Genomic DNA, 21689 nt, shown 5'->3' with positions numbered 1-21689 from the left:
GGGTAAGTTGCGGTGTTAGACACATTTTTCCAAACCATAAATGTGTTAAATTGTCAAATAAAATTCAAAATCCCAACTTCAGAAAACCGTTTGAAGAACGATCTGAACTTCAACCAGGTCAACTCGCGTATGTGACCCAAGGTCCATTTTAGTTACGAAACGAACGCTCCGAAACTGTGAATCCACGCAAATACATTTCATTGTCAGAATACGCTCATGACTTTACTTGACTTGAAGTGATAATGACTTGGTAGGTCTGTTTTACCGATATTTGTACCCCTCAGTGATGGGCAACCCAACATACTGCGGCGTTTACTTGGAAACACCCTGTACACCCCCAAATGAACAATTTCCACAAAGATTCGCTTGGTTATTTATTAATGCGGGGTAGACTTACCTAGCAACTGGATTATGTGGTTCACAAGTTTTATTCCGTACTCTTCGGAGTAAAAGAAAATACACTTTCACGTATAAGAGTACGTGCTCCTTTTTGTATTGTCGTAGAAACAATTCCTCAAGTACGAAACGCAGGCAATGAAAGACACATAAACAATGATTGCATTATAGTTAATTTTGTCACACTAAAATCACCCTCGCAAAGTTTCCATGCTGATAATAAATTTTGAAAACGAAAGGAAAAGTAAAAAGTTTAGTATAGCAATGGAAGTAAACAACCCAGGTAGCGTTTGGTACGTAATTTTAACAAAATTACTCAACCAATGCATACATTTGCAACTTTTTGGTTCTCTAAAAGATTCTCCTGCATTTCCCTCCACTTCTTACTACACGTAATTCTTATGCGGGGAACTGGCTTAGCATAATATTTAAGCATAATTGCCATAGCGTTTTAATATTTGTATGATCTTTTGAGAGGAGTTTTGAATGTTGCGTGTATAATTGCAATCCTTCCTACATCCGTTGATGACAGTTACTTTACTTTCTAATTAATCAGTCGAGCCCTGACACAACTATCCCTATTACTTTTCATCGATTCCTATTTTATCCTTTTTAATATTTGCGTAAAATAATCTACCCATAACCCATTGCTCTACCTTCTAGTTTGACCAACACGTAAATTAAATCCCTGGGTACCATACGAATAAAAAAGTGTTTAAATCCAAGGTGCTACATTTGGATCCATAGATTTAATTACATACTGCAATCCTTCAGTATTTTTATTGTAAAATATGACGAAAGATTCTAAAATTTATTCATCTGCTGTGGTAGAAAATATAGTAGGAACTTCGTCATGTCTTTAAAAATTAAAAAAACGTCAATCCATATCAGATTTTAGCCTAAAATCAACTGCAGTTCTGGACATATAATGAACATTTGTGATTAAACGTTGTTGATTCGCAATTTCACATTGACATAGTTTCGAAGTAGCAGAAACAGCAATTGGTAAAACGCAACCGAACAGAAGAGATTCAACATGAAATTGGTATCGAAAGTAAGTCATCGGGATATATTACCGTCAGAAAGTGAACCAAGCCGCAACTGCATATATCGGCATCCCTTTTTCAATTAGCCACCAATCGGCTCGGGAATCAAATTTCAGTAAATCAAAGGGTGAGCTTAAAAAACGAAACTTGACCAATCAGCGCACGAATAAAATTGATAATGTATATACCAGCTTTGACGTAATGCAAACCTTATATTACTATATCCATACATATACTGTTATACAGATTCACTCTGAGAACCTTTTTGATGATTGTTTTTACGACAACGCGGGTTAACATTTTGTGATTGTGATACTATTAGACATATTTTCAAGTCAGATAATGGATGATTCTGAAATTCAGTTTATTCGGTACGATATTAGTGCCGAATTATCAATAGATCTTGCATTCTATACAATGTCAGAACAAAACATTGCCGTAATCAATTTAATACCGTGTAGAAATATCCGTGCATTCTTTGAGTGATGTACAAGAAAATACATTGTTTAGCTAATGATAATATTAATAATAGTAATAAAAATATTGATAATATCAACACATAATTATTAAGAATCATATATGCAATCGTGATTGTAAAGTATTACACATTGTTAGACCCATTCGCAGAATACAGGTACGGAAAACCTGTTACGTTGAGTTTATTATACACGCTGTGGACCAATATTAGTAATCATTTTCTTCTTTCGTGAGGGAAACATTTCTTCGCGTGAACTCGGCGAGTAAAGAGTATTTTGATTAATTGGGCTGTTAGCGTATTCTCGAAAACATAAGAAAGAAGAGATACCGAAGATCAAGCAAACTTGAAAAAATCTGTGAAACAATAGTAGAACGGGATGGAAGTTAGATAATGGTTTACAAGTACATACGTTTTTTACAATAATTCATCTAGAAATAATTGTTTTTATTTCTTTCTCCATGTAAGATCTACAAGTGAAAAATCAAATTCATCAAGTAAGTACAGCAACGGATAAGTCATTACACTGAACCCAAGTTTACCTGGATTCTCAGTATCCCATGAATTATCATTTTTTAAATATTTATCATATTATTTCAGTGTTATAAATAGCGATATTATTACGATTATTATTAGTCATAATTGTTTTTTTTTCGCTATTAAAACGTTACATTTCTCATTTGTCAACGGCCTTACTATATATTATGTATAATCAATATAAGAATGTTATATCTAATATAATTTAGTATGCATTTAATTATAATTTATATATTTATCCACTATAATAACGTTTTATTATAACATGTGAATTCATTTGAACGCTGTATAGGGGAATAATAATAAGGGGTAAGAAAATTCCAGCGCGCTTATTAATGTCGCATATAGTTACTTTCGAAACTATCGTAACTCCCTTAAATTATGTTTTATTTATAACAGGATAAGATTTTTTTTTCTTATTTCCTTCTTCAAATATAATTCTCAATGTTCTAAGGTCAGATAAACATTTAATTTTTACGTTAGAAATTATTATACAAATAAATTCTGTGCTATAATACCTAAAGTGAAAGAGATGTATATATATATATATATATATGACATAATATATGTATATACAATCGATAAGAAATATTTCCGATCCGAACCTTTGCACGCCACAGAAAAATTTGCAATTTATGGTCTCCGCAAATATTCTGTAATAACAGAAGTGCACATATTACTAAATATTTAAATTCCATTCCAATGTGCCTAAATTTCAGAGTTTTTCTATACTTGATATTGTTTTGAGATAATCTTTTGGAATTGAAGATAGATTTTGCAGATCTGATATATTTGTGTACAAAATTGTATTCCAAATAAAAATCATTATGCTTATGAATTTCCTAGACTGACAATCATTAGTCTTTTTCCATATTGAGTTACTATTGACGAATTAATTTGTATAATTTTCGTTTTATATTAGGTAGCAAACATATAAAATTGGATTAAGGCTCTGTTTAATGTGAGAAATTGAAATAGAAAAAACAGATACGTTGGGAAAATGTAACAAAGTAAAAAAAAAAAACACACACAACATGCATACAATACTCTCACAATATTAAAGTCTAAATTATAAATATTCACACACTGATCACTTTAGTGAAATTCAACCTAGCACTAACAAAAAGAGTTTTAAAAAATGTATCATTTTACTAAAGGCAAAGTGCCTGCGTGTACATATTGAAACCCAAATTTTAATAACATACAGCAGAAATTAATTGAACAAATATGAACACTGACATATTATTTAGAAATATGTCAATACTTTAATTAAGCAAATTTGTCGGTGCCTTTGTTATATTATGATTTTATGATCAACGATGAGACCAAGAATCGAACCCAGCTGCGACAGATTCATGCTCACTTCCACATACGAGCCAAAACACTCATCTTGAACAACTTTTTCAAATTATTTGTTTCGCGTATTCAATTGTTAATAACTGCTGAGCCAGAAAACGTTGCTAAGCTTTTTTATTATGCGTGGTCACTTTGAAAAAAAAAACAGAAATCTAGTATTCGGCTGATGTTCAACTTGTTAATTCTGTTTTATTATCACCGATATTTCGACGTAGATAAAAGGCTAGTAATCAAATTCTAAAATTGGGGACTGATTCTGTGTTTCAACATTGGCTCACATTGTTTCTAACCAAAATCTTTGGTATCCAGCACCAAGGACTTGAACCAATATTTATCGATCGACTAGATAATTAAAATACATCGGGGCAGACGCCTCCTTGAATAACTTTTCCAAAGTAGTAAAGGTGAGAATATTTTTTTTTAGGATATCTCGTGAAGAGTAGATATTGATATTAATTTTCTCGAGCAACAAATATTGGGCACAATCCTTATCTAGCACTCATTTCCGATACTACTGCAACATAGTATCGTTCAATGATGACAATTCAAAATTATTATTAGTCTGAAAATGACATTACTTAATCATAATAGTATCAAATTCTTACATCATCTGGTGTTTATCAGAGTAATCTAATAATATTGCTACATTGCTCAGTGAAATTATATTATTCTTATAATATCCTGATAGTGAACTTTCGTAGCTATTGGAACATCCAAGATTTAATATTGTCATTCGATGTGTCAAAGATTGATGACCACTGTGTAAGTTTCGAAGCAGATACGATTATATTACTGAGTAGTTTGGATTTAGTGCCAAATAATTTGACTGAAATTTGATCAATTAACATGGTTACTTGTATGTATGAATGAATCTGCGGGCAAATTTTTTACTGCAGTCGTATTAAAGAAGTTATTGTTGCCAAGTAGAAAGTATTGTAGTTAGGCTTATATACAATTTGAAAAGCGAAAGAGAAACAAAAAAACCAAACAATACACAATCAACGTGTTAAATATTTTCAAAACCGCCTCGGACAGATACATACATGTATATCTTCGCGGAGTAAAAACAAAAGTTATACATTTGTGTGATATTAGTTTTATTCCTATCAGTTAAGTTGTTCCGATTGGTAAGAAAATATTTGCACGTAATTATTTAGTCAATTTGTTTATTAATCAAAGTCTGAGACTATGCTTTCGAATTTTGTACGAAAAAATTTTCTTTTCATGTGGGCCTCTTTCCTTTTACGTCAATTCTCTGGCATAACTCGACATTGAGTGATTTCATTGGTTGAATCTAACGGAATAGGCCAATGAGAAAATTGACGTACAAAAAGCGGCCGTAATCTCTGGCTAGTTGAATTTCAACAATTCATAAAAGTCATGAGGAATTTTTTTCTTATTACTGTCGTCAGTAATATCGTTTTAATCGAAAGTAAAATTTTTTGTTTTTTATCACGGAAATCTGAGGCTTCCTTAAACTATGCAACTTTTCCATCCTCAATTTTCAGAACCTGAGCAAAGATAAAATTATACTTTTGCTTGTTGGAAGTTGAGATTCATTCTTCAGCTGTTTGTTATTTGAGAATTTAGTCCAGAAAATCTTTTTGTACCTATGTATTTGTCTGCCAGTTGACATTATTCACTGAATATGATATATAATTGCCTTGTAATCAACAATTTGAGACATTCAAATAACCAGATATAAAAGGAGAGAGAAAAAGAAAGAGAGAGAAAGACATAGAGAGGGAGATAGTGAGAAAGAGTAAAAGGAAGATGTAAATACGTATATGATATACCTATATACAATAATTTTGTCACGAAACACGTTCTTTTTTTTTTTGTTTTGTTTTGTTCGTACAAGCTCTGTAGCCAAAATTTTGTCATGATATTTAAATACTGATTATGACGTATTACATTCATAAGAATGTTCAAGATAAGAATATTGAAACATTTTCTTCGCTGTACGCACGTTTATGCATACTAAAAACATTATCAGTCAAACTCATTTTACAGCCTTCGAGGTGCTAGTTATACATACGTACATTTTCCAACGGAAATAGTTTGCCAATTTTGAGTACAGTTAAACTTTGTATCGTGTATAATTATAAGTATAAGACGTTCAGTAAATTGGATATTTTACACATGAACGATTGATTTCGACAAGTCAATATTTAATTTTTAAATCCTGTTTAAAGTTCGAAGTATAGTTGTTCTTTAAACATTTCTGCTGTCACGAAACTGCGCGTAACGACGATTGAAGTTGTAACATGGTCGCTGTCTATACGCTTGCAACTTTGGACAAGTAAAATTTCCAGCATTCGTCAGTTACCAATAAGTCAGTAATTCCAATTTCAATCCCCAAGTAAAACAACTACAAGGATAACGTCTGATGTTGAATTCGAATAGATACTGAAAATTGAGATTTTAGTCCGCAAGATTGACTTCAATGTGCATATATGTGTTTGCCTGAGCTTCACTCGCGGAACCTTATATACAGAAAAAAAAATGCAAATAAATAATAATATCTTTTTTTATCGCCTCGAGCGAAAATATTTAATTTACCAAAACACGGTGATAAACAAATTTTCACGTAATATAGTCTGGCCCAGAAATAAAATTGTCGGAAATGTATTCCTATGCAGGTAGTAAGTAGTAGTGCAAGCATAAAGATTGACGATAAATAAAACTCGACTATAAATAAGCAATCAGAGTCATTCGAGGATTTACTACTACAATAATTCAACAAAATTGGAGATTGGAGATTTGTATTCACTAAACTATATTGCGACACGAGAGTTTACCAGTGTGATTCCAACAATAGTCGAAACACTGTAAATATATATCAGGCTTAATACTTTTTTTTCCTCTACTTCAATTTTTGCTCTCACAAAAGCTTTATCCAGCAGTTAATAACGGCATTAAGTAGATAATATAATAGCATCGTGAAAATACAATTGATGCAATAATTTAATAAACGACGACAACTCACACACCTTTTAATAAAGCAAGTATATGTATATGCAGACGGAAGAAATGATAAATAAATTAGCTTAAAATTATTCTCTTATTGTTAGTATTATAGTATACGATGATCATTATAAGATAATATGAAATTCATCCATTGAATATAATCTACACCACTGAATTTCGGTATGTTTTTTTTCTCTATATATTTTTGTTGTTAAACGTATGCACTAATAGAATCAATTTATAATGTACACCTAGCTTCGTTTTATCACTGCTTATTCCTTCTAATGTATATCATATATAAACTCATGACTGCGTTCAGTTACTTTTATAATCTATTCCAAGCCATTCGAATTTTATGTAATATACCTCGCGAGATTATAGATATTTTGATCTTAAATATTGTATTAATAATAACTATTACCGACGGGTTATCCAGTAATTTTACATATTAATTGACCGTCCTTAATAATACTATTTGTTCTTCAAAAAATTTTCCTGCGGTACTCACGCACGCACGCACGCATGTATGCGTATATATATATGAATCGATGTAGGTATTCTTTGATGCGTCACAGAAGAAGAACAATCAAAGGATACCTACATTAATGCATTGGATTAGTATATTTTAATAATAAGATTATTGATTACGCTGCAGAAACTAAAAATAAAATGAAAAATTTGTCAGACCATTTGGTGGCTGCAGAATCTTGTACAACCTGTTATTCAATATATATTTGTATACAAATGTATACAATTAAACTTAACTTAAACGGACGAAAAGTTCACATCGTGTTTTTTGGTACATTAAAACACGAAGACTGGATAGAAAACATTTTCCACTGAATTGCGAATTTTTCAAGCTTCAAACAAATTGGATACAAAATCGTTGCGCTTTACATTTTCTTTAAGAATTCGAGAAGTTCCAAGTAACACGATAACCCAAATCCTGAATGACAATTCAACTTTATCCCATTTCGACTTACTCCAAGGTAAATATCAAATTTCATAATAACAGATATACTAAGATACGTAATTTTTTTTTTTGCATATCTCTGAATTTCTATTCTCTAATAGTATATATTCTTGCCGTCACGAATACCGAAAGTATTATTTTACACCTTGTAAATGGTTTTAGTATTTTTCCTGCCCAAAAGAGTCGATTTAGCTATGTTGCTCTAATAAACATAATTTTACTTCGTTAGCTATTTTGTTGTTCTGATAACATGGTCAACAATAAATTTTTCTGAAACAATTCTACCAACCTTTTCGATTACTGCTTTATAAGCAATAGAATGTACAGATATGCTATTTTGTTCCTTGCTCAGTGAAAAAAAAAGACACAGTAAATAAAAAGCATGTTCGAATCTTGTATTGTGTTGAATAGCTTGGAATAGTTCGTGGAACGTTCAGATTCAAAATCGAAGTCGTAAATCATGACTTGAAAGCAAGGCGAAGAAAAAAAAATAAATAGAAATTTTTATGATATTGAAAATCACGTTATTTCAAGGCATCTAAAAACTCAGCAAGACTGAAATTTTTCATTACGCGCAGTAAGTGTTAACAGTTTAATTTGGTAACTCTCACATTATTTAAGAAAAGCTCCCGATTTCAGATGGAAGAATGTATTATATATGTATACAAATTGTATCGCTAAAATATATATGTATATAAATCTTTCTATGAGAAACTGAGACAGGACTCCATATGAATTGGCAGTAGGATAAAGCTATTATTATTTTAAGTTGAGTACAGGTTCAGAAAGTTGATAAATCACTAGAAGATTTCGGTCGAACAGTTTAAAAATCGCCGATTTTTAATGTATCAAAATACTCCGTAAGATTTCGTGATAATCGGAATCATGAAGTCTCCGTCTGTTTATGTTCCAATGTGTTCGTAAACATGTCTAGGTCATGACTAAGAAATTCAGCTCCGGTAAAAATATTTTACAACAACTAACAAGGGCGGGCAACGAACAACATTTTACTTGCCTTCGTTTTTATTAATATATTTATGAATCGTACGATGAGGATCCATGGTCGTGAGCTGGGCTGGGAGGTGTAGACGGATTTGAACTATTGTTAGAAGCTATAGAATGGCGTGGACTTCCACCGGAAGTGTGTTCCTGAAAAATGTTAAATTTTACTTTCCACTAATTCACACTCCATGAAAGATGAGTAAAGAAAAAAATCAACTTCGAAACAAGCAGAATCTAATTTTAATTGAAAGTGTTCATCAAAATCACGAAATAATCAGGGTAATTATACGATTTTACTAAGAATTATATTTATCTGATTACAGTGGTGTCGCACGACCATTTTTCATTACACATAAAAACGGCTTTATAGCGGTCATGGTTACCACATAAGGAATCCATTCTAAATCAGCTAGTCACTTTTCGATCCCAAAGTCAACTACTTTTATGACATTTGCAGCACCTAATTCAATTTCATTTTATTATCCATTCTGTTTTGTGGAATTTGTGGAGCCATTAAATCTTCAGTACACTTTAGCAGAATACGTCAGTAATAAAGTGAGCGAATAAAATCAAAATATTTCTCTAAGGAAAACAACAAAAAAAATATATGCTTTTGCAGCTCCAGCCTGATCTCACTTTGAGCACCTTGCAAAAATACTTACAAAAATTCTTTCGTGTAAAAAACTGCAAGTTTAGATGAAAACGTTAATTTCGAGATGAAAGTTGGACAATGTCGAAAAAACGGTTTTTTTTCCATGGTTTGTCGGGATTTAGCCTAAAATGGATTCCATAATCGGGAAGATAATACATTTTGAAAATCAATGTTTTCACTGTTAAAAAGTTGATCAATGCATATCTCCGAAACCGTAAGCAATAGAGGTCTGAAACTTGCAGAATTTTTGCATCTCAGAACATACTACAAGACATAAGAATTGCAGAAAAATCGAAATTTCGGCCCCGGGTCGTTTGGCGATAATTGGTGAACTTTCCCATGTATAAGTCTAAAAGACGTATGTACAAAATTACGTTGTTTCTTGAGTTGAATAATTTTTAAGTACTTATTAGGAATTTTTTCACAAACAACGAACTTATTAACCAAAAATCGATACTTTCGATTGATTTTACTGCAAGATCTTTGCACATTGTGTATTTATCAAATTATTATATTTGTTAACTACGAAGATCACTTTCAAAATACAAAAATAGAAGATATTGGATTTATAAAGAAAAACTTAGATATCGATACCTCATTGTAAATCACTGCAAAATCAATCAAAATCTAGTAAAGTCGTTCAATTTCACTCTACAGTGGTTCATTTTATGCTGAAAACCATTTTCGAAAAAATCACGGAGATTTTTTTTTTCAGTAGTAATTTCAATATTACCATTTGTTGATCATAATAATACGTGCAATGTCATGATTTTTCATATCATGTTATACATGAGTATTTCAGTGAATTTGTAGAAAATAGTTTTCTGAATAAAATGAATTATGTTAAAGTGAAATCGAATGAATATATTCGATTCTAAATGACTTTGACGCGATTTGAAATGAATTCATATCTAAAGCTACTGTTGATAATTTCATTATTTTCTATTATCTTAATTTTAAACGAATCTTCGTGGTTCACGAATGTTATAATTTGATAAATACTCAATGTACGACTATTTCGTAATAGTATTGATAAAGAAAATAACGATTTATAGCTACCCAAACTTCTTGACCGTATTTTAACGAACCGAACGCTGCAAGTTTCTCCCTTTCTTCATGTGCGGATGATGGGAAAAACAGAGCGTGATACAGATTACAAGCAATATAAAGAAATACTCACTTTATCGTGTAATGATGCGATACTGCCGAGTGACAACGGTGTGTGTGACCGAAGATGCAGTGACTCTGAATCAACTTGATCTACTGGAGTGCGTGGTAATGATGGAGGAGTCGCTGTTGGTCTGGGAGGCGCCGGACCTCTCCGAGAAGATGTAGAACCTGGTATATTGATATAAAATGTGTAAGTCGTGTTTATAATGGAATAAACAACTTGCCCTAATTAGGTTGAATAAGGATTGAATATAAGACGAATGAAGTTTTCGATGTTACCGTTATGCGGAGAATATCCAGAATTTCTAGTCATGTGTGAACTGAGACGTCGCGTGTCTGATGGTGGATGTCTTGGTGGTAGCGGCGCTGGTTTGTTTGGTGCTGATATAGCTGCACCATACAACTATAACATCAATGAGATACGTTTCAACGTTACAGAAAAAATTTTTAAGTTGTAGGAAAACTTTCAATCATTTTTCATATTTAGGTATACAAATTGAAATATTTATTGATAACTAAACTTTTAATGTTGACAAACCCTACGTGCTTATGATTTTGGGCTCATTCAAATACATATCGGAATTATTTTCATTATATTAAAAATTGATTATTCTACAAGCATGTCAAAAAAAAACAACATATTCTGATGAGAATAATGAAATATGCAGAAATTACCCGTTGTTGGCTGCCATGGAGATGTGTTCCTGATGGTGTTCCAGTATACTGTTGTTGATCAGCTGTTTCTAGTGTAGTTGGTAAGTCTAATAATCGTTGAATCTATAATAAAAAATCAAAAATCAATTCACGATTATAAAAGCAGTGTAAAAAACTGACACGAATAGAATCAATCTGTTTTAGCTTGAAGTATATTATACCTGTGAATTGTAAATTCACTTATAAAGTTACATCAAGGTGAAATTGAAAAATTATAGCATTACATTTTTGCGAAAATATAACGGTTTTCAAAGAAATTCGCATATTGAAAATATGAGAAATCTCGAAACGTTCCAACACAGACCATAATTGAATGAACTGTTCTAAAAGTTTTATTCAATTTCACTTTATGAACCATCACCTTGAATAACGATACAAAGTACATTTTTTCAGTTACTCAGGATATGCAAAAGCGTACAATTTTAGCATTATTATATGATAGATTTGCAAAGAACTATAAATATCTATTTGTAAACTCCATCTATTGAACATTTCTTAATATCACTAATCTTTAACTGGCATGATAAGTGGATTAAATATTTCTTATTGGCATTTCAACTAACACCAGTTCACACACCACAAAATATTCTTAAATTATTTCTATGCCTAATTTCTCAAGCTTTATAAGTACTCTATAAAATATTGTCAAATGATCTCAAAAATATTGCTTTTGTATAATATTTTTGAAATAATGTACATGTCTCTGAATTTACGAAAATATTTCTGCAAGCTGTTACTAAGTATTATTAGTCATATTTTTAAGAAGCCTTTGTAAATTTTATAAAACATTTTCAATTGATGCTAAATAATATTTTCGAAAATATGTTCAAAATATTTTCAACTATTTTAACGTGCCGTACGGCAAAATCTTACCTGTATGCCATTTCCTGGTCCCATGTGGCTAATATGATTAAAATTAGTTGGAGCAGAAATCATTTTAGATCGCCGATCAGTAGGACGAGCAGCTCTGTTGCCCTCACGAAGAGAAAATCTTCTTCTTGGTCTGGTCATCTGTCTACCACTAGCATCTACCGTTGCCAAATTTAGCAATTCCCCTATAATGGAAATTTCCGATTGATTAAAAGTTTCTAAACTATTGATTCAATGCTTTTTCTACAGGTTTGTAAAAGGGAGACAAATGATTGTATAACTTTGCCCAACTAACATACTAAAGAATTAAATTCGCATTTGATAAAAATTCTCTATCAATCAGATTTTTAGTAATTTTGAGAAGACTTACGTTGATGTAAATTACTCAAATAAATAACGTGTGGCATGTCGTTGATTGTACAAGAACTTAAGGATCCTGATGCATTCAGCGGACGTGCTCTCTTTACATTCAATGTCTGCAGCCAATCTCCAGTCGTACAGTCAAACGCATCGACGTGAGTTTCGCTATATACCAGAAGATATCCTTCACAGTAACCTATGAAACATACAAAATTTGGGCATTTCATTTGAAGTTGAAGTTTTTACCGCATCATTGAATAATTTACTTACGGTTCAGTCGTAAATAATTTTCGAAACCAGTAGAAAGTAAATTTATTTATTCATACTGATGTGCAATCGGTAATTGACATATTCCGTATAAAATGTTAATTAGTTGTCCGCTTATACAAATAATCTAAATGAATACTTAACGACAAATACTCACTGACTGCAATAGGGACAGCGGGATACATTATTTCTCGATCTCGACTCTTTCTTCCTTGGCTATCAACGTAAACGGCGAGAGTATGAAAAACGAGTAAAAACTCGCCGCGTGGAAGTTCTATACAACGCAATGCATCCACAGCGCTATAGGTCAAAAAACCTAATAGCGTATTCTCATTATGGACCAGTGCTGAAATAGAATATATAAATGTTTGTCTGTGAAACTGTGACGAAATTGATACGAAATACATAATTGTGGATGAAGAGAAGTTTATAAATTATCTACAAACTTCCAGAAAAATTCAAGTGGAATCCACTGGACATGTTCAAAATAATATTTAAGCTTACAAATTGGGTGCTGGTCTCCGAGAATGTTGTAGATGGAGAAGCCGGATGGATAACCAACACAGAGGCGGCCTTCCGTGAGGACTTGGAGTGTCTGAGCGTGACAGGGTAACATAACTTCACGAATTCGCTTATGCCGTGTTTTGGTACGTGTTATTTCGTAAATTATTACTTGAGAAGAATTCTGCAATGACATGAAAAAATTTTTAACAAAACATTCTTCATAGAAATCACTGACAACACATCGGTGTTGAGATTTTTCAAATCAGGTCAATATAAAGAACTATCGCTCCGTAGACTATCAATGTGTTTCTCGTGAATATCTGTAAATGAAACGTTTTTTTATGTTTGATAGAAAATTTTTCATTGATGAATTACAGCCGTTTGATTAGCCAAGCCGGTAGTATCTGATGCCTTAGAAGAAAATGTGGACAGGGCTGGCATATCGTTATTGGACCATCATGTACTCGGCAACTGTTCTGAAGGATCAGTTGCTATTGGATTGGCCAATTTGAAACGACTGTAATTCGCCAACGAAAAATTTTCTATTAAAAATGAAAAACTTGGATTTTATAGAGAAATATATTGATAGCCTATGGGGTGACGATAGTCTTCGGTGATCGTGTATATGTTTTTTCCATTTTACTCAAATAAGATCTAACCATTAGTTTTTGCCAAATTGAAATCCTCTCACAGAATAAGATTTTCGCTCAAGTCTAAAATATGCCTCATACCATTTGAATTGTTTCTATTTAAATAACCTGTAAAAAAACATACTCGTTCAATTTTTTTGCCAGGGTTTAGCAAAATAATCGCATAATATGGTTCAAGAATTAGACATACTAAAGTAAATGCAATAACATATTGATTCTTGTAAACCTTGAAAGATCAGCTACGGCGCGCCATTTTGGTTTGAGAAAGGAGAGAAAAGTCCTGATTTCAATAATACCTGGTTTCTGGTTGCTCCAACGTAAAACAAAGCTATCATGGCTCTTGAAGAGAATTTTAATTAATTAATTATCTACATAATTATATCTACATAATACCGTACACATGCCCATTTTTGAAAATTCTACAAGGAAACAAAATCGAGGGTGTTTTTACACGTTATTTAAATGGGGAAAAGACCACATTCTTTGACATATTTTTTGTACTTGAGCTTCCATCCTATACTTCGGGAGGATTTTTCGTACAGCCAAAAATCATGTTTAGATCTGCCTTCAGAAAAAAAAATCTATATGTAACTGCCATAATTTGAAATAATCCAATGAATATATTTATAATATACAAAGAAATTGCATAATTAGAAACAAAATCCGCCAATTTCGTGGTAGGAATTGATGTAAAATGATTTATATTCGATTTTTTAATCCTTTGCGGAACAGTGGCACTCAGAGGGTGCGTTCCAAAACCTAACTGTGATGAACTCTGGCCAACTCTACGCGTTCCAAAACCACAACCCTGAATGTTCGTCATGAGCTTTGAGCGTTCCGAAACTTGCGAGTTGCCAACTAGGAGTTAACTTGAGTAAATCCTGTCTAAAGCAGAGTTAGATAAAGTTAGGTTCGGAATAGTTGTACCAAAATTTAAATTCAACGGTAGTTTAGTGTGGGTAAGCTTTGATTGTTGCACATGATTGCAGAACAAATTGCTCAGGAAGTAAAAAAGTGTTTCATTTGAAGAAAAATTAACAACCTGGTCGAGCTCATTGCTGCAGGTTCACCACCAAATCGTACACTTCCGCTGCAATTTTTTCCCCAACATAACACCAATTTTTCATTTAAGTATTTGCACTTTTCCTTCACTCAGGGCTACGTTCAGTGTTCCAATACCCTAGCTGTCTCAAGAATCAGCTGATTGTACTGAACTCTAAGCTTAAGTTTTGGAACGCACCCAGTGAGTGCCACTACGTTTTATGTGGTTTTTTTTTATTTTTTCTGCAAATGGAGGAATAACTGTTGCACTTTTGAGCTTTTGAGATTTCAAGATAATTATTATCGTTTATATGTGTCGGTTTTTTTTTTTTTACAAAAATATTAATTTTGTAATCGTTAGAAACAATTGAAGTGTAAACAATGAAATTGGACCATGATCACAAAAAATTTTATATTGTCCGAAGATTTTTTTTTATATTTGTCAATATTAAACAAATATTTTTTTCATAATGGTTTTACGTAATGTTTTGGATTTTGATGAAATTTGGTATACGAGGATTTATGAAATCACTGATCACAAATCTGTCATCAGAAGTCCGATTTTATGGCTGCCAACTGTCCAAATTATCATTTTCATTTGAATTTAGATTTGAAATCGAATCTGCTGAACGGATTTCGATGAAATATGAGGTATTTTTTGGTAAGCCACTGGTATAGCAACCAAGGTGTACTGGAACAATATTGTGTGTCACATAAACTATACGTTGATTCATTTTGGTACCTATATCAGCAACTTGCGATTTTGCACTCAAATTAGGCCAAACATGGCAATTTGGACAGTTGGCAGCCATGGAATCGGAATTCTGATGACGGATTCGTGATCAGCGACCCGAGCAACCCCCTGTACCAAATTTCATTGAAATCCGTTCGGTAGATTTAATGTGCCCCTGAAAGGACTAAATCTGGCAAAACTTGAATCATTTTTCTACCGCGTGAACAAATTTTTCACTGAAAATTCGTGTATACGTGAATTATGCAATTTCTCTATTGTTTTCAAGTATAATACCTCTATTGTTTTCAAGTATAATACCACTATTGTATAAAATTACCTGTCTTTTAATAGCAACGCATAAACAATAAGTAAGTGGATTGCGATGCATAATTCCAGTTGTCAAAGTTATGCAACCCTTAGTTTCTGCTACTTTAATCCATTCAACTTCATCTCCATCCAATGCTCGTACAGGTACAAGTCTGACGTGTCTTTGCTTCCCACTAAGGACAACAATCAACTGTTCTTCTGTCACGTATTCTAGGAGATATATCTTCTTTCCTTCACCAACTCTCGCTATTTCTGCAGACAAGAAGTATTTATCATCAAAATTACCGTTATTGTCATTATTCATGTACAGATGAGGAATTATTCTGTGAATTGGCATGTTACTCACCACTACGATCTAAATCTAAACAAAATAGGCCCTCCTCAGTGCCAATGACTAGACGGTCAGGATCTATTATCGTACCCGACATAACGTTCTTTATGAGAGCCAAAGTGTTGTCCAACAACTCCTTGACCCGGAATATCTGGGATATCAAAATAAATTAATTAGGGTCCACCAAATTGAGTTACAGAAGGCTAAACAAAATGATATAGGTTACCACCTTGCTCATTATAGGAATTTGCAGAACAGAAAATTTATCTTTTTCCATGGCAAAAAAGTGATAAAAATCTTTCGTTTTTATCACAAACTTTTCAGAGGGTGAAATAAGCAAGCTGAACACCCATCAACTTTAAGTTTACAGTGAAATATCAAATGACCTAGAAATCATAACTAGAGAAAGAGAGACTATTCATTTCACAATCCAAGATAGTTTGAGAATTACCGTAGTATTTGGAAGATTGTTACGCTTCAAGATTCGATGAAGCTCACTTAATGCCACAACCCATTTAGTCTTTTCACTCTCCGTATCAGCCAGCATCAAAGTGATGTTTCTTAGACCAGGCGGTTCCATCAAAGACGTTGTTATCTGAAGCACAAGATGAATCACGTTTGTTTTGTAATTGCATAAAATTAATATAAAAAATTTGGTCAAGAATACTCACTCTAAATATACACGGAATGTCTTTTTTAGTTGCATGTATCACATCAGAATCACGCACGGAGCTGACACTGAACTCCTCGTCTCTCATATCCAACACTTGGGACACATATACAGATGGCAGGGCATTGCGATCTGGCGAAATGTCGTAGAGGAATAATTTAAAATCACAGACCACTACGAACTGTCGTATCCATCCTTTCTTTACACCACCCATTTTTGGCACTTTTACGTAACCCTCGTAGGCAGTTCCAATTCCTCTGGTGGGGTCGATGCCCAGTGGTCGTTTTGCTACGAAGTCAAGAAATATTCTTTTAATGCAGCTTTACTGGTTGCGACTAATGGTTACTAAAGTCTCTTGAATAATTGATACCAATATGGAATTGGCTGAATGACTTACTTTGATCGGGAGGCACAGGGCAAATCGAAGGAACCTTGTCACAGCAAGACATGTGACAGGCAAAACCACAAACTTCGCATACGACACCTTGCCTGGTCAGACCAACCATCAGTGACGTGCAATGATTGCATTTTGTTGGAGCAGAAAATGTACGAACTAAAAACTGATGGGATTTTGGTTTTGGTTGTAAGCTAAGCTGCCCGTGGGATAGAGATGATTTGTTCAATAGCTCATGAGATAATGGAGATGTGGGATCCTGTAATTAAATAAATGATCTATAAATTATGTTATGGAGTATTTGGTTAACAACAAAATACGAAATGTCCAACGTTTGTTCTTACTACAGATACCACGATCAGACTTGTAATGCCAAATATACTTCAATAACGTCGGTTGGCCAAAAATTGATAATTTCTATCAATATTGTTATGAGACAATCGAACATTGAATATTTATCAAATTTGGAATATTCGGAAGCTACGACGATCTCTTTAAACATAAAAATTAGAAAATATTGAAATCCTAAACAAAACTTTATTTTTAAATATCGATATTTTTTTTTTCAAATAGCTGTAAAAATGCTGTAAAATCTGATAGATTCTTTCAATCTCACTCTAAGATTGCTTATTTCATTCAGCAGACTATTGTCTACAAATTCACTGTAATATTTTTTTTTTCAGCAGCTGTTATTGCTAAATACTTGATTTTATGGCATTACACCGACATTGATTATGATCAACAAATGGTAATATTGAATTATCTAGCAATAAAAGAAAAATGAATCTCAGTGACTTTGAAGAAAATAATATTCTGAAAAAAATTAGCCATCGTAGAGTAAAACGGGTCAACTCTGCTAGGTTGTGAACCATTTCGAAGCGATTTGGAATGAAGCAGCGATATTAAATTGTAATCTATTGTTTATAATTCAAGTACCGTCTATTTAGTTTTAAAGAGATATCTGTAGCTTGTGGATATAATAATTTGAAAAAATTATCTCGTAATAAAATTAATAACAAGTATAGATTTTTGACCAACCAAGAACCTATATTACCGCACAGAGTTAAATTGAATATGAGATACTCTGGAAAATAAGTGCATAAGCAGAAATTGTAGTATGTGCAAGACGCAGTAATGGGATTAATTCTTGGCAGTATAACAAAGTTTCTTGATAAGCGGAAAAATTGTTGTTAAAATTCTCGCGGTTTAGAAGAAAAATTAAAAATTTCATGTTAGATGGATGGGGGACCTTAATTTTTCTCAACAATTTTTTATATCTCACTTTACTGTTATGACTGTTATTAATATGTTTCAATATTGATCAAAGCATGAAAAATATCAAGACTAACTACTCTGACAACTAAATATCTACAACCTCAAATTCATCAAGCAGGCCACTTCTTCAGTTAGATCCTCAGTCTATGTCTTTATATAGTCAAACGTTACTTGTAACACAGGTTTTAGTTACGTAAAACGTAACATACATATTATACTAGTATAACATCTCGAATTTTCTGGATATATTCTATATCGGTGAAATGTTTATACCAATTAAATTATGTGCCTACTTTCATTTCAATCTCAAAGATTTCAAAATATGTGTACTCCAAAATATCTACTCTATCACAGCAAAAAATAAAAGCATATTATTCGGTGAAAGTATTGAAAAAAAAACTTTTCTTTAACAGCCTCTGAGAATCAACCTCAACCCTTTGAGTCATAGTGTTAAGTGTTCCTAACCCCTATCTTATAGCTATTTTTTGTATATTTAGAGAACTTTTTGACAGATTTTTTTGTGGTTTTTTGCTATTTCTGATAATATACTAATAAATTTGCAATACCCGAGCGTAATTGTTGCAATATAATCCAAATTATTATAGAGAAACGAATTAATTGAAAAAAATTGTGGAAATTGAAGGAATAATTCATATCCAAGAAAGTTACCCCTCTACACATATACATGTTTTACATAAATTATACGTTTTTCGGGTCACTGATTACGAAACTGAAATTGAATTTTAAAAATTCAATATGGCTGATCCAATATGGCAGTCGAAAATTTAAAATTCAGTGAAACCTGGAGAAAAAACACTGTTCAGAGGTTTTTAGGGTCACTGATTACGAATCTGAAATCAAATTTTCAAAATTTAGTATGGTGAATTCAATCAGCAACCCTGAAAACTCCTGCAGTTTTTTCACAGTATTCAATAAAATTGAAATTTTCGTCCACCATATTGGATTCACCATCTTGAATTTTCAAAATCTGATTTCAGATTTGTAATCAGTGACTCCAAAAATTAGAGAATATCTTGTTACAAAAGTTGACTCAGCACAATAATGTGGCCAAATTAGTTTCAAATGGATTTTTTATTCGAAAAGATTAGATTTCTTTTATACAAAGAAATACACGTGATCATATTTTTTTCAAGGTTCCATTCAAAAGGGTGATCAAATTGAACGACATGTTTCTCATGAAGGGTAAAAAAAAAAAATTGCAGGGTTTTCATATCTTAGTACGCACTATAACATATCGAAACTAGACAATCGGCTAAAAATTTCGATTCAAATGTATAATAGTTTCAACTTTTTCTTATTCTTCACCAGCAAAGTGAATACAAACTTATTAGTTGAACGCTCTATAAGGATTATGAAATTGTAATATTTAGAGAACTTGACCAAAAAAGTGGCATACTTGACAAGTTTTGGTTCGATAAGGCTGTCAGTAAATATATGAAAATACTCACAATGCTCTGTTCGGACAAATTGCTTTTGCTGCTTGTAATGCTAGGTGCGCGGTTATCCTCTATGTCACCTTCAACACTGTCCACACTACCGTGACGTGTGCTTTCCACTGTTCCCTTGAGGAAATGCTCCAGGTACGACATTTGAGACGTGGGACGTTCTAGGACTGCAATTTACAATAAAATCAAAAGTCAATATCACCGTTTTTGTAATAATTAAAAATTCTTTTCACGTTTCTAGTAGTAAATTCAAGTGTGACTTTAAATAGCGATGAAAATGATCAAAAGTAATTGTAATGATGCATCATATTGTAATGTGCTCATGAATTGCACTGTGTAAATGAAGAAAGAATAAAATGTAACAAGACATTGATCAGTTTCGTATTCGATTGATAAAATAATATATCAAGAACGGAAATTATTTAAAAAAAAAAAAAAAAACGATGAATTATTTTGCGTTTGAGTAACACATGAGAAACACTTGTTATTCAATATAATTATTTAATTGCAAGTAATCTCAAGCTTAGATCACGGTACCAAATATTTAAGACCAAAGTGTTTCACATATTAATCACTAAAACTATTAATACGATTCAGTTCCAAAAAAACTTGTTCAATTTCAATACTTTTCTCTGTATATACTGTATGATTCTAGTAGAATTGATTAATTTTAAATAATTTGTGATGTTCAAAAAATGTTTAAATAATTTGAAATAGAGCACAAGTTGCACTGGTATGATAAAATTTCACAAAAATCTATTCATGCAGAAAAGTATTGATTTTTACACGCTTTAAATCCATAAAGCGTTGACACACACGAGCATGTTATTTCCAATTTCGTAATTTTAGCATCAAGATTACAATACGTATTTAGTTTTGAAATTTTAATGGCCAAAGTACAACGTTTATGAGGTAAGTGATAAAGAGATTAAAAGATCAGTCTTCTTTTTTTTTTTTTTTTGTGGACGACGAAGAAGTTAAAAATCATTCAATGGGGCACATCATTCATGAATTGTCTGGAAAAACAATGATCAAGAACAATTTCAAAACAGTAATGCAGCCTCCACCTGTAAAAGTACAGAACAACTTTTCATTCACATTTTTACTTTCATCTTTCCTTTGCAATAACATCGTAAGTAGCAACGAAGAACAAATGGGAGGATTCCGCCAATTTTTTTCATAAACTTATCAACTAATATTGAACAAAAATTAATCCGAACAACATGTAACAGGACAACCACCCACAGATAGGATTAACAATGGTTAGAAGAAAACCTCGAGGCACCCATCAATGGCGCTGCGAGTAATGAAATATATCAATCAACTCAAAAACAAACTCCTCAATTTATCAAACAATGCAACGACTGTTAATTTCATCACAGGCCAGCATCCGCTACTAGTGTAACTTTGATTTCTTGGTATCTGTATACCCTGCAATATATTTAAGTTACATTATCTCGCCTTAGACATACATTAGTGTAGTATTTTCGGAAGGATAAAACTACTTGAC

The 21689-nt window shown here is 32.4% G+C and overlaps 1 protein-coding gene across 6 annotated transcripts in view; it reads right to left on the bottom strand.

Annotated features, from left to right (window-relative positions):
• Positions 1 to 2343: 2343 nt before the first annotated feature.
• The window catches only part of LOC107222918 (serine/threonine-protein kinase Genghis Khan), a 43566-nt gene continuing 24220 nt past the window's right edge, over positions 2344 to 21689 (bottom strand). For all 6 annotated transcript variants that reach the window (XM_046745750.1, XM_046745753.1, XM_046745754.1 and 3 more), the window contains 14 exons: positions 20183 to 20346; positions 17442 to 17697; positions 17046 to 17332; positions 16826 to 16969; positions 16390 to 16525; positions 16054 to 16295; positions 13293 to 13473; positions 12946 to 13134; positions 12532 to 12717; positions 12165 to 12346; positions 11253 to 11354; positions 10857 to 10980; positions 10588 to 10745; positions 2344 to 8902 (listed from right to left, as the gene is read on the bottom strand). In XM_046745750.1, the coding sequence (XP_046601706.1) occupies positions 8789 to 8902; positions 10588 to 10745; positions 10857 to 10980; positions 11253 to 11354; positions 12165 to 12346; positions 12532 to 12717; positions 12946 to 13134; positions 13293 to 13473; positions 16054 to 16295; positions 16390 to 16525; positions 16826 to 16969; positions 17046 to 17332; positions 17442 to 17697; positions 20183 to 20346 (2465 nt within the window). In that variant the 3' untranslated portion in view covers positions 2344 to 8788. The remainder of the gene's footprint in view (positions 8903 to 10587; positions 10746 to 10856; positions 10981 to 11252; positions 11355 to 12164; positions 12347 to 12531; positions 12718 to 12945; positions 13135 to 13292; positions 13474 to 16053; positions 16296 to 16389; positions 16526 to 16825; positions 16970 to 17045; positions 17333 to 17441; positions 17698 to 20182; positions 20347 to 21689) is intronic.

The sequence above is a fragment of the Neodiprion lecontei genome, chromosome 7 (assembly GCF_021901455.1).
Source record: "Neodiprion lecontei isolate iyNeoLeco1 chromosome 7, iyNeoLeco1.1, whole genome shotgun sequence".
NCBI lineage: Eukaryota > Metazoa > Arthropoda > Insecta > Hymenoptera > Diprionidae > Neodiprion > Neodiprion lecontei.
The sequence above is the reverse complement of the archived record's forward strand: the minus strand, read 5'-3'. Positions and strand labels throughout refer to the sequence as shown.